Source organism: Siphateles boraxobius, unplaced genomic scaffold (assembly GCF_051911475.1).
Source record: "Siphateles boraxobius isolate OS27281-9 unplaced genomic scaffold, OSU_SipBor_1 65, whole genome shotgun sequence".
NCBI lineage: Eukaryota > Metazoa > Chordata > Actinopteri > Cypriniformes > Leuciscidae > Siphateles > Siphateles boraxobius.
This window is the reverse complement of record NW_027509192.1, coordinates 10925721-10940465: the sequence shown is the minus strand read 5'-3', so window position 1 is coordinate 10940465 and position 14745 is coordinate 10925721. Positions and strand designations below refer to the sequence as shown.

At 35.8% G+C, this 14745-nt stretch overlaps 1 protein-coding gene across 2 annotated transcripts; it reads left to right on the top strand.

Moving 5' to 3' along the window:
- prr5l (proline rich 5 like) lies at window positions 1-13436 on the top strand. 2 transcript variants are annotated; one of them, XM_077210911.1, is made up of 10 exons: window positions 1-293; window positions 797-830; window positions 2251-2398; window positions 5706-5786; window positions 6955-7003; window positions 7662-7719; window positions 7840-7931; window positions 8027-8161; window positions 10361-10481; window positions 11962-13436. In XM_077210911.1, exons 3-10 carry the CDS (start codon window positions 2280-2282, stop codon window positions 12321-12323), a joined length of 1017 nt encoding a protein of 338 aa, XP_077067026.1. In that variant the 5' UTR covers window positions 1-293; window positions 797-830; window positions 2251-2279; the 3' UTR covers window positions 12324-13436. The 2 variants fall into 2 exon arrangements, with proteins under 2 accessions (XP_077067026.1, XP_077067027.1); XM_077210912.1 differs by lacking the exon at window positions 797-830 and having other exon boundaries at window positions 71-293.
- Window positions 13437-14745: the final 1309 nt, after the last annotated feature.

Sequence of the window (14745 nt, the reverse complement as noted above, 5' to 3'; positions counted from 1 at the left end):
CACTACAGCACACTTGTTGCGTGTGTGAAACAGAGAACTCCTCCCATGGCCCGCCCACGAGCGGCGCTTCACAGCGGAGCATCTTTCATTCTTGACTCAAACGATGAATACTAAGTTGACATACGGGCTTCTTAAGGGTTGAAGTTTTACTTTTATGTTTTGCCTATGGGTTTTTACATAAGGCTAGCGTTCGTTCGGGAAAGTTGCATTGAGAGCTCAAATGTGTGAGAACTGTCGCGGAAAATACAATGTGGCCAAACTAACATTCAGTTAGGACTGAGAAGAACAAGCGGGTAAGTGCAACATTTACTCAGTAGCGTCTTGAGGTCCTGTATAGGCTAAGTTACCCCAGAGGATCCATAGAGAAGATTAACTTAACGTGTAGAACTTGTTGAACTACTTATTTCTTACGTGTAACTAATGAATATAATGTTAGTTAATGTCATTAATGAATGTTATTAGAAAGTCTTACAGTGTAAAGCTCACTTTTTATGGGATTCTTCTTGGGATATAGATGATAACGTTATCTCATCATAGAAATATTTACTCTTCATTGCCTTTGCCTCAAAAACTAGTGCGCTATACAACATTTTTGGGCATTTATTTATAGGCAAATTCGGAGAAAGCATTTTTTCATTTGACTTAAAATGACAGTTTACACAAAACTGATCATATTTTTTTCATATATCCTGTGGAACAGAAAATGTGATGAAAATGTCTCACAGTGAAAGTCAATGGGTCCAATTTTGTTTTAGACAAAAATAATCTTCAAAATATCTTCTTTTATGTTCCACAGAAGGAAGAAAACCATACAGGTTTGGAACTTAAAGGTGAGTAGCCTACATGATGACAGAATGATCATTTTTGTGTGAATTGTTCTTTTAAATTATTGTGAAAGGAAAACTTTGAAAGAGTGTTTTTCATAACAATGCTTTCATTAAAAGTTTTGGGGCTCACCAAAATTAAAACCAAACTAGTCATAGTTGTGATGTGGATTTCAGCTGCTTTCATAGAATTAGAATGATTATTAGTGTAAATAAGTGTAAATGGGTCTTCAAAAAGTTGAGGCTGACTTTGAGAGTCCGCTTATGTACTTAAGCCGGGTCAGCAGTTGGAAGCGGATGATAAATGAGGCTGTTTACTCTCTTCTGGTCATGCTTTGAGATGCTGCAGCCTTAATTGCATTACCTAACTGCCCTGAGTACATGCTCATGTCTGTTATTACAAGTTCACCAGTCAACCATCAAACCAGACAATACAAGCCCTAATTCACCAAAGCACTTGGTGAATAAATTAATAAGCCAGAGCTAAAAGAATGAGATTATTCTTAAGGAGCGTGATGTCTTGGTTAGTGTGATTTATGACCAGAGGTACTCCATAAGCTCAATTCATACGAATTATGTATGCAAGTGCAGAGAATGAATCACTGGCAGTGGGAGTCTGCAGCATGGCTTGCTGTTGGCCTGATAATTAGCAGATGGTGAGTATGGATGCATTAAATTTTCATTCATAATGTTAGACTGTGAATGAGCTCACTTTCTTGCAGCAAGCGGCAGGATGGAACAGATTCGGTGTGCCATCTGATATGACATCATTGCCATCTTCTTGCTGGGTGGATAAAGCACCAATTTAACCCATCATAGGCTTTACAAAGACAGCCTATAATTGGAGCCATTGTTTGCCTTCTCATGGCACCATAGTTGCCATTGCTGCAATGATTTTGTCAGTGTGGGAACAGACCGAACCTATTATTAGGCAGTTGGGATAAATATGTAAGTTTACAGTTGCTATCTGCTATCAGATGTGTGTGGGTTCAAGTTGTGATGCTGTCAAGGGTGAGTCTGTGAGGAAGACAGCTTGAGTCACAATTCTGGGAAGCATGCATGCATAGGAAACCAAGAGGAGAGGTGTTTGAACGTGTCAGCATCTGATACAGGCATCTGGTTAACTGCATCCTAACAGTTTTTGTTTTTGTTTTTTGCGATTATCAGATGCCTCTGCAGCCATAAGTACACCAGGAAGTCTCATCTCAGGCTTCGCATCAAAGGAAGTGTGCTTGTTTGTATGGTAGACTTTCTGTGTGGCTTTCACTATGACACAGGCATCGATATAAATGAGTCACCGCAGATGAACCGTGTAAACAACTGCACTTTGCCGTGGTTTTGTATGTTTTTCTGCGTCACCCTTTTGGTGTAACTTGTGGTAGGTTTAGGCTCTAACGTGACTTTCTGTATCTCACATTTGTTCTAGCACGTGCCTGTCCTCATCACACCTGAACCATGGGGTCATTCCGAAAGCCCAGACCCCGTTTCATGAGCTCGCCTGTGCTGTCAGACCTTGCCCGCTTTCATGCCAGCTCGCCAACATTGCAGCTGTCCAACGCTAGTGTTTGGAACAGGTGGGTGGTTCCCTTTCCCATGGATGAAAAAGAGAAAAGGCATTGTTTCATTAATTGCCACGAGATTTGAGGATATTTTTATTGGGTTTTAATAGATGCAATAGAGACTTTTTTTACAAAGAAAGTTCATTAAAAAATCTGGTAATTTTGGGGAGTCACACCACATGACCTTTTACAACCTGAACTAAAATGTCTTATCATAAACACACATGGCAAGAAATTGACTCTTTGTTTTTATGTTGGTTCCATATGTTTTGAAAACGTTTATACCATTTTCAAGAAAAGTTTATAACTAATGACTCTAAAAATGTCATGTATTGTAACCAAAGTAAAAACAAATGACATATTTTCCTTACGCCTTGAATACATGTGAATATACACATCTTAATTATTATTTTCCAAATCGTTTTTAAATATAATATGTATAAGTAAAAAAAAGTTTCTTTTTTGCAAATATAATGATTTACTATTTCAAGATATTATTTCGTTTTTAGGGAGTGGCACCACATGACATTTTGCAATGACAATAACTAACCTTATTTTTCATAAAACATGGCAAGTTCTTAGAAATGTAATTGGGTTTTTTTTATTTTGGTTGCATCCGGGTTTGAAAAACCTTTACACCATTTTCAAGGAAAAGTTTATATCCACTGACTCTAAATATGTCATGTAGTGTAAACATCAATAAATAAAATTTTCTGGTTATTAAATGGTCACAATTTAGATTAGGGTCCAATTCTCACCATTAACAAACTATTAACTAAACTTTTGCCTCAATAAACTCCTAATTACTGCTTATTAATAGTTAGTAGGTAGTTGTTAAGTTTGGGTATTGGGTAAGGGAATATGATCATGCAGAATAAGACATTAATATGTGCTTTATAAGTACTATTAAACAGCCAATATTCTAGCAATATGCATGCTAATAAGCAACTAGTTAATAGTGAGAACTGGACCCTAAACTAAAGTGTTACCTATAAAACTACTATGGTAACTAACTACTTACTATCTGATCTTTTAAAAGACTTACTGATCTTGACACACATGGGGATGGGTTGGGTACCGAAACCCGGTATTAAACGGGCCCCGGGGCTGAATTTTGAAAGACCGCTGTATCAATAAGCGCGGACGTATCGGTTCTGCTGTCGGTACTGGAGAAATTAAGAATAGGCCTACTATTATTATTGCTATAAATACGTTTTCTTGAACATGTTTATCTCGCAAGCCATTTCTATATATAGGCTATAATAATATTAAACCATTTGTCTGTGACGCAATTTTGCTATTCGCAGTCCGAGAGAGAGACAGCGATCTCTCACGCGGAGCCACAGCGCGCACGACACCACAGCCCTGCTCAATGACTGACAATGAGGACAGAACTAAACATTCAAACGTGGTTACACTTTAGACTTGGGATATTATTCTACTTTTATTTTAGATTTCGGCTTTCAAAGATTATAAAAAGAAGATATTTGAGATGAAACCATTACCAAATTAACGCATTCTGTCTAGCGCAACTTCCTTCCCTTCATAGCGATGCGCTGTCATTTCTTCCTAAAACCCAAACGTACCGTCAGAATCAGCACGATCAGTAAATGTTGTAAAATGCAGTTTCTACTGTTGCTAAATTGCGGACGCGTTTAGTCATTAAAAGAGCTATTAAAAGCACAAAAATCTGCGCAAGAGACGCTGTTCACAAGGCGACGCGCGCACCGAAATGGACTGCAACGAGACAAGAAAAGTATAGGCTACTTAATTTTGGGCTTCATGTGCGCATCTAAACTATCAAATATACATAAAATATAAAAATGACCAGCTCTGAGATTCACTGAAACACAGTTTATGTCTTAAATGGACGTAAATAGTTGGGAGAAAATGATGGTGCATCAGTCACCTTTTAGATCTGCACTCGGTCTTAAAGGGGCAGCGTCTAATAAACCTGCTGACGATTGAGCCATTAATGCGAATCAAACAGCAAAAGGCAGAGAAAATCACTCACAGCTCTTGAATGAACAACTTAAACTTTAATAAGCATTAATCTATCTATGATAAACTATATAGTGTTATTTTACATTTGATTACTAAATGAGTAAATTAAAAAAATTACTAAATTTTGCTTATCGTATCCTATCTCATGTATATAAAACAAAAAAGCCTGCACACTGCTGCATAACAAATAGATATTTTATTTGTTTTGTTAAAGCATTGCTTTTTCTTTTGCTATAGATATTTTACATTTAAAAATATAAAGCAAATGTTAATTATTACTCGAATGTAAAAAAAAAAAAAAACACACACCAAAAAGAACCGATGAGAATACGGTTAAAGTACCGGATCGTCGATAAGCAGTATCGGTAAGAGTAGTAATACCGTTAAAACCTTAACGATATGCATCCCTAGACACACAGTAGGCATCTGCAGTCCTCTCTGACATCATGTCCTGTATAATTTTTTTTTTGTTTGTTTAACCACGTGCCTTGGATTTGGCAGACAAAAGTCTTTTGAATATTAATAAAGTGTACCAATTTTGTTAAAATATTTTTTTCTAAGAAATAATAATAAAAGATTATGTTTTTAAAAAGTTTTCTGTCCAATTTTATTATTTTAATGGGAAAGGACTTTTTCTCTTTTCATTAATATAGGCTAGCTATAGCTGACCAAAGCCCCCCAAAAAATCAAAATGAGTTTTAATTCAGAAATAGATAGAAAAACAGTTATTGTAGAAATGCATGAATACTTTTTTATTTTTTTTATTTTTTTTTAATCATTGACCCAAATAATGACAGAATTTACATTTTTGGATGAACAGTCCCTTTAAATTGATAAAACAAATAAAAAGTCTTTAGCTTTAAAATTAGTTTTCACTTTGCATTAAAAGGGGCGATGTTTACAGTTCCGCTGACTCAAAATTGGAACCTTGCTTTGTAACTTATGAGTTCACATTTAGTCATATTTAGTCTTTGGGAAAAACCCTTTAGAGACAGTAACTTTTTATGGCATTAGAGGAGGAAGCAGACAGCAGCTTTTGGGTTTACCACTTCCTAATGGAAATGAGACCTCTGCTGCCCCTCTCTCAGGAAGTGTAGAGCAGGATGTTAGTCAAATATGGTCGGTTGGCAGTGAAAGTTTGCTGGCAAGCAGACAAAAAATGCTGACCATAGATATGAACAACGAGACAATTTCCCTGACACAGGTGACATTGCTTGATTCTGCAATATAAAGGCATGTTTTGCATGGAATTTGCTTAGCTTGCAATCGGGCAGCCAGGCCTATTTGAATTATTTCCTGAGTCGTTTCTGTTTTGCAGTGTTCAAACGGCTGTAATGAAAGTCTTCCAAGGTGGGGGGGTGCAGACCAATGAGCTTTACACCCTGAATGAAAGCATACGGTAAGACATCAATACAGAGAAAACCAGACAATATACTCAATTCACTTTCAGGGCTGCCAACTTTTGAGCTCAGGGTGGGAGGGGGTGTGTTTTTTTTTGTGTGTTTCGTTTTTTTGCTAGAAGTATTGTGATTGTCAAAACATTTGATAACTGAACAGAATTTCATTAGGTTTACTGACAACATGTTAGTTTACATGGTACAATGACTAGTACTGTGTTTTTATTAGGGCTGGGTTTTGACACAAATTTAATGATTCGATTCGGCTTTGATTCATAAGCTTGCAATTCGACTCCCATCTCGATTCAATTTGATTCATTTGAATGTGGTAAAGTACATTTTAATGTTTCTCTCTCAGCTGCTGTACACTTACAGGTAACCCTGTCAGTTGGTACATGATTATTAAAGGTAAAATGAATATACAATCATTAATTAAAAAAAACATTTGTATACAGTTGAATAAGGCGCTTTTTAAAGTTATAAGAGTAAAAGTATAATAAGCGTGTAATATAGTGCCTATTTTGTGGATATTTTCCTCTCTAGAGTTCATTTTTCTGAGGTAAATGTAATGTTACAAGTTGTTTTATTGTTCTTTCTGCGGTTGAAACACTGAGCAATTACATTAGTCATGAAATGTTTCTGTAAGTTGTACTGTACATTCATGTTTATTTTATGCTGTAACTAGTAGTAAAGCAGAAGAGATGATTGGTTGACGTGCTGGCTCTATCGGTATACATTGTTTGAATTTCTTAATAAAATTAGCAGAATTTGAAAGCTGAGACTTAGTTTCATATCAAATCATATTCATACATTCGTTGTCTATTCTTTGTCCCGCAATGTTTTTTCACTGTGTGACAAAAAAATAGACGTGTGGCGTGAGAGTGTGAGAATAGTGTCAATCTTGTGGGTCTTAGACTGAATGTGTGAGATTTGGCAGCTCTGTTTCTGATAATAAAGTCATGATCTGACTTTTTTGAATTGAGTAAGTAGGCAATGACCCAGAAAAAGCTAGAAACACGCTAAAAACCACAATCAACATTTAGCAACCACCCACAACACCCTAGCATTGTGCTGGTGAGTTTTGTACAGGCAGCATCACTCACATTTTCTTCAGAAAATGTAAAAATGTACTTTATAAGGGCTTGTCTCAGCTATTAACTTTTTTAATAGGTGGCTTTTGAGGACCGAGTTGGGATCATTTATCGCTGAGTACTTTCAGGTAAAATGTATTTCAGTCTTAAAGACATTATGAAGTGAATTTTTAAAGTTACTGTAAAAGTTACGGTGAGGCACTTACAATGAAAGTGAGCGGGTCAATTTTTGTAGCATTTAAAGCATAAATGTGTGTGTGTGAATATAATTTTTCTTATTCTTAAGAAACTATTCTTAATATGAATTAACAAAATTCTCATGTTAGTTCACAGTGCATTACCTAATTTTAACAGATACAACTTATATTACTAAATATATCATTAAATGTTGAAATAAACATTAACTACGAATAATAAATGCTGTAGAAGTATTGTTCATTGGTCATAGTCCTGTTAATTAATGTGGTTTACTAATGTTGACAAATACAACTTTATTGTAATGTGTTATCCACCATTTGTACAGTTGTTTTAGGGTTTAAGGCTGTTGGTAAGTAATTTTTTTGACTAAAATTGTGTCAAAATGTTTATTTCTTATGGCTATCCTATTGATATGATGAGTATTCTAATGCTTACAAATTGGTCCCATTCACTTCCTTTGTAAGTGCCTTATGAAAAGATTAATTTTTGTGCTAATCAACATTATACCACAAATGCTGTCAATTGAGCTTAACTCGTAATCAATCCAGAATATTCCTTTAAAGTACTTGCATCACTCACATTATCCAGGATCAACTCTTGAATAAGGGTCTGATGGATATTTTGGAGAAGATTCAGCTTCACAATGGTGAGTGCCGAACCAGGTTTTGTTACTCATTTCATGGCCAGCGTGCACTTTAATAAGGTTTTATACAGATGTGTGTAATTCAATCACTCCCTGCATTCTTCACTCCTTTCTCATGGCCAGATGAAAATCAGCTCCAAGCGCTGTCTGAGATGTGGGTGAGGTTTTTCACAGAGATCCTGCCAACTCTTCAAGCTATTTTCTACCCCGTGCAGGTATTAAAATGATCTCACCTACCATTCAAAGTAGTAGATCAGTGTCAAGTTACCGACTCTATGGTGACTGGTGTTTTTTGGCTGTGTGTGTGTAGGGTCAGGAGTTGACTGTGAGGCAAATGGCTCTGCTAGGTTTCAGGAACATGGTTCTGTTGAAGCTTCCTCTGGAGAACATGTTTCGGGGCTCCTCATACCCTCCTCCAATCACACAGATGCTGCTGATCCTGCAGGTGAGGTCTCACTATAGCTTATTTCATTTGTACACTTTAAGGAGTATTTCACTGCTGGCAAAAGAGGCTTTCAATTAAGTTTGTCTGCATATACTGTAGAAAGGTGAAATTAATTTAGAAATGGATGCTAACTGACTTGAGAAAACTGAGAAAAAAGGCGGTTGTCTTCCATTTTGAAGACAACGTTAAAGCAAGTTTGAAGCAAGTTACACATTGTTCATTTACATATATTACTGATATTGTAACAATGCAAAGCAGGTTGAAAATCTGCAAAGTTACACTTTAATAATCTCCAAGATTTTTGAAGCATCATGAACATTTCCACCACATCTCAAATTTTGTGATGGAAATTACATTTTGATCATTTTTAAGCAGACTTTTTCTGTCCTGCTAAGGCTAATTTTATTTTTATTTTTTTATTAAATCATATTTTCACACGTTTGGCATAATTTGACAATTACAGCTTGATGCACAATAAAAATAATCTGATATCAAATTATATTTACCTTAATTTTTCTTTAAGTGCATCCCATTTCGCCTATTCTATGACGCTTTGTAGTATAAATAGTGGGAGTAGTTTGTTCACACTGAAAATTCCAAAAAGTACACTTTAAATATCCAGATGATCTACTTAATTAACCAAAAAAACTAATTGTGGAATCATGTTAGACCCTTCATGCACTCAACTATCGGAGCTTTAATTATGTAGCGTAGGGGGAGGGGCTATCAGACTGATGTTGAATGACAAAATAACCTTAAAATTCATACACTACACAGATAAGTATATACTCTAGTGTACAAGTGTATAGGGTGTCGTTTGGGACACTTAAATTAACTTGACACTTAAGGCTGATTTATACTTCTGCGTCGGACCTACGCCGGAGCCTCTACGCTATACACTACGCGTTGGTTTTCATTTATACTTCTGCGTCGTTGTACGCGTTGACGCGCAATTACACATGCAGAGATAACTTGTGAAACCCGAGGGAGGGGTTCTAGCAGACCAATCTCAGCGCTTGCGTCCGCCTAGAATTGACACGTTGTTACATTTTTGGAGAGGTGCACGTCAGGGTACGCCGAAGGGTACGCGCGCTACACACAGCCTATGGCGTGAGTTCGACGCAGAAGTATAAATTGGGCTTTACAGTAACATTTGGGAAAAAAAGTTGAGATGAAGCCACAAGTGAGAGACAGTTATAATTTGTGTAAAAAATAGATTTAAATAATGTTCACACAGTAAATATTGAAATCGTTTATGTTTATTATACTCTGTTTAGATCATCATCATTCTAAAAAATGTAGTTATATTTTTATGATTATTTTCATATTTTTTAGATTTACAGGCAAGGTAATATATATATATAGCAAAAGTAATGATGAAGGCATCTAATGTGACCTTTAGATCAGGATTGTTATTAGGTAAAAGTATTATAAATACTATTATATAAAAAAAACTTCTTTTTTTTTTAATGAAGGTGAAATAAAGAATGAGATCAATAGTAAATATGAAAACTGTTCCTGAAATTTTGCCTTGGCAAACTACCTGATATAAAATAATTGTAATAATAATTATAAATAATTCCAGTTGAAGTACTAAACTTACTAAAACCCAAATAAAAAAATAAAGTATTTTTTAAAAACAAAAAACAATAAAAATTTCTAAAATTAACTAAACTAAAATTAAAACTGGAAATATAAAGATACTGTAATAGATATAAATAATACTACAATAGAACTGCTTTATATGAAATAAAGTAAAGTTGGAATCCATTTTAATAAAAATCAACCAGTTTATGTCCATAAACGTTATGCAAACATTTGTTAACACACAGGTGAGAATAAGAAGCAGAGATATGATGATAAATACTGAACACTGTGAGAATATTCCCTGAGTGGTCGTGTGGGAACATATTCATATCTGCTTTGTGCTGGTGTAATCTTAGACCAGATACCAAGCACCTTGACCCAGCATTCATTTTTAAAATCAGGCTCCTCTATACAAAAGAAATTTGTCAGCTTTGTTCCTGAACAAGGCTGAGTACCACAGGGATACAGTGTCATGCTTAAGGGTATAGTGGTGATGCATCATCTGTTCCTGAATTACTCCCACTCGTCAGCTGTCTTGGGATTGAACCCAGATATTTAACTATTCATCTACCGGCAGTCTTTATTTTGGATTCATATTTTCATTATGTTCAGGGCATTCATGAGCCTAACGGACCTACACAAGAGTATTTCCGACTGGAGAGACTGGTGGACATGGTTGTATCTCCTTACCTGAGTAACTACCTCTACACGAGCCCTAGCGATTCCTCTTCAGGTGATCATTCATTTTATGCTTTATCTTCTTTTGCATTGTGGGTCAATGACATGATGCACTTTTTTTGTCTGGATCAATTAATTTATTCATAAATGCAATTAATATATACAATGAACTGAATACACACTATTGCTATGAGAAGCACGTTTTTTATTTATTTTTAATGTAGTTTTTGAAGAAACACTTAACAATAAGGTCTCATTTGTTAACATTAGTTAATGCTTTAACTTACAGAACTAACAATGAGCAACATATTCTTACAGCATTTATTAACCGTTGTTAATGTTAATAAAAATGTTCACAGTGCTTTATTGTTAACAGATACAACATTTGATCTTAAAAATGTATTAGCAAATGTTGAAATTAACATTAACTAGGATTAATAAATGCTGTAGAAGTTAGTTCATGTTAACTAATGTAGTTAAATAATATTAAAAAATTAAACTGTAATTAAAATTCATTAAGATTTTTTGAGGGAATATATGTCAAGTTGGTATAGCTGTCCTAATATAATAATGAAGAAAAAAACCATTATTATTAAGTATTATTGTTTAGAGGAAAATATTTTAACAAAACAGCTTTCCTATTTATTAGGCCTAATATTATAATAATTTTAAAAAGTTTGCCCAGCAGATTAATGTCATATGGTGTAACCAGCAGAAAAAAAAAAGCATATCATGAGAAATGACATGTGGGGAAACTACCCAAAAACTTAATGATATTTATGAACTAATAATAATAATTCATGTTATTTGAATAAATGTCTTTAAAAATATATCATATATAAAATGATAAAGATGTCTACTCTCACGTGTAATCAATGTGCAAGGAAATTTTTATTTTATTGATAATGGTAGTATATTATATTCTCCTGCACGACGCAGGAGAGTATAACACAAGTAATCTGTAATACAAAAACTCACGGGACAGGCAGGAGAAACTCTCGGGACAGGCAGGAGAAACTCACGGGACAGGCAGGAGAAACTCACGGGACAGGCAGGAGAAACTCACGGGACAGGCAGGAGAAACTCACGGGACAGGCAGGAGAAACTCACGGGACAGGCAGGAGAAACTCAGGGAACAGACTAAACATCCATTAAAGTCGACAAGGCGGGACGAGGAATGGAGGAAACACAGGGCTTATAAACACAGAGCAAACAAAAGAGCTAATGAGATCATTAAATAGACAACAGGTGAACAGGATCATTCATCAAACACACTGGGGAAACTAGGTCAAACTTAGAATGACAGGAACAAACACTGAACAGAGCATTATAATCCTGACATAATGACACCGCATCACATTTTTATCATTAAATATAAACTTTGTTTTTTTTTAAACCCACACAAACACCAACAAAAGCAAAAAAAGTACATTAGTAAAACTAGAATTCTTTTTTACGTCATTGACCCTAGTCTGATTTCTGAATGTTGTAGTCAGAGTTGAATCTAACCACTGTCATTACGGCTTCCCCCGCAGAGGAACGTCTTGAAGGCTTGAGACTGGTTAACACCCCCCACCTCGCTCAACCCGAGATTATGGTGACACACTTTGCCAACGAGTCCTTCCTGGCACCTCTAATCGAACACGAAGGTGAAGCCTATTTGGAAAGGACCGGTGGCGGCCGACGCCACACTGTCGCCAATGTGCATTCGGACATCCAGCTCCTGTCCATGAAAAACAGGATGTGTTCAGAAAAAGTCAAGGTCAGGACGACCAAGAGCAAAAAGACACCTAAGAGTTTCTACAGCGAACCGGCCTTTTTTGACTCCCGGCCAGGTGGCGTGGAAATCCTTCGAGGGCAAAGCACTGCAGAGATGAAGAGTGGCTTAACTAGTTAGAAAGCTCTCTCTCTCTCACTCTCACACACAAACAAAACACCCACTGCAATATTCTAAAGTTATGATAACTGAGACAAGCTAGAACCTGTTCAGTTAATACAATATGAAGTCTACTGCTGTGGAAATATGCAGTGGTTTGTGTGCAAAATAATGTTTGGCCTGTCAGTTTAGCCTTTTGTGTGGAGGTTTGTTGAAGAAGTCAACGGTTCAGCCCTTTCTTGTAAAGCACGCAGAGAGTCACACTTATTTTTCTGCCGTGGAGGTGGTAAAGACGTGTGAAAATATGCCCTGGTGAGCTCATGGATTACAGTGGTACAGTAAAAACCATACTGAGATGATAAACTTTTCTGCACTTGCTTGCAGTTTCCTGTCTTCTCTTTCTTAAGTGATCTCATCTCTTTGTAGTGGAAACTAAACATGCTGATCTGAAGAAAAACTGGCATTTCAGTCTTTTTATAAATATTTTGTTATAGTTATAGTTTTATGGAATTTTAATATTATGGTAATTTAAAAACAAATGCATTCAAGTGTGGATGTAAAATAATGTTGTATATATTTTCTAGTAATAAATGATGAAGAAAGTGATTTTGAATAATTTTTGGCATTTGATTGTTCAGTGAACGTTTAGTTCATGTGATCGTTTCTTTGCGGCTTCAGAGTTCCTTTAGCAGATTAGCTGTTAAGGAGCTTTAGGTGCTGTTTCCAAATGTTGATCGCCTCAGAAAGCCTTTGTGGCAGTGTTTCATCACGTGAGCCCTGCGGATCAAGAACATTTGACCTTGGTGAAGCTAAGAGCGGTTGGTATGTTTTTGTTGTGGATCTATGTAATTTAGACTGAATTATTGCAGATGTGTCAAGTTTGTGAGAATGTGCCAGATTCAATGAGGAAGTTCCTCTTGTGACTTTCACTGGAAGGAAGTTCAGTGTAATCTTATTTGAGGTGATTACTTCAGTCCGGTTTTCCTATTAAGATGAACATTGAGCTGCCAAAGGGCATTATCTTACTGGATGTAAGAATAAAAAAGAGAAACATGTACTGATCTTTGATGCCATCTTCTGGCAATTTTACTGGATTGCAGCTCACAGTCAATACAAATAAATTAGTTTCTGTTTCTTACTGTTCGTTTTTTTGTGGGTGGGGGAGGGTAACAGCTGTGAGTAGAGATAAATTCTCTCTCTCTCTCTCTCTCTCTCTCTCTCTCTCTATATATATATATATATATATATATATATATACATATTTACATATATACATATATATACAGTAGGCCTAGTCAACATTTGAAGTGGATCAAGAACGGGTAAGAATCTGATTGGTTGACGAACGTTCTAATGTGTGCAATTATTTTCAGGAAAACGCACGGCTAAAGTAGTTCCAGACCGCATTAGTCTGCTCTCAGTGTCTCAAACCTCCAAATGACGTTTTGGAATTAGCAACGGAGGCATGGGATTAGATGCGTAAGAAATTAGTCCTACATACAAGAGCGTTTTAATGACAAAACTTGACAAACGTCTTGAAATACATCATCTGAACAATGTTTCGAGGTGTGGTAACTGTAGTAGGCTATAAGCGGAATAATTGACTCCGGGCCGTTTAATTATTAGGAAAATAATGCACACCCGAGGTGGTAATGCGGTCACGCGAAGCGTCATAATTCAACGGCCTGATTATTCCTTACATATGTGCTGTCAATCGATTAAAAAAATGAACTAGATTAATCTCAAATTTTTTTCTGTGATCAATCGCGATTACAAACGCTTAAGTTTTTAAATAGATTAGATAAATAAATCATCATATTACAATGGTTTTTGAAGGATCATGTTATTTACTTATTCCATGAATTCTTTAAAAAAAATCATATTTCTTGAAAATGACATTGTAAGTGCATGAAGAGTGTCAAATTCCGCAACTTATTTATTTTCTATGAAATTTTGACAACACATTTTTGGATACATTTTTGTCAATAATATTTATTTTCTTTAAACTTTACGAGTTACTTTTTTGTTGTTGTTGATTTGTGCCAAGAATTTGCCTCAGACACCCACCCCGTGTCTGAATACACAGATCTGTAGGCTACTGTAAAGTAAAGCGTAACCCACTTTACTATCCATAGACAATGGGAAAGGAGTAGTGAATGGCAGAGAAATGACAACACGCTAGCCTAGCTCACATGACAATACTAACGTGATCAAATTTAGCTCTATTTTTTTTTTTTAAGATTTAGCACTTCACATAGAAAATGAGTACAACAGGGCTAGACAAGTGTGTGTGTGTGTGTTGGGTGTGACCGTAACCGTGAGACCGACGGTTATAGTTGAACACCGTCATTAGAACTCTATAACCGCCAAAATCGTGTTATTAAAATATTTGTTACATTTTTTATCATAGAGAATGTTTAAATACTAATATCAGCTTACGAGG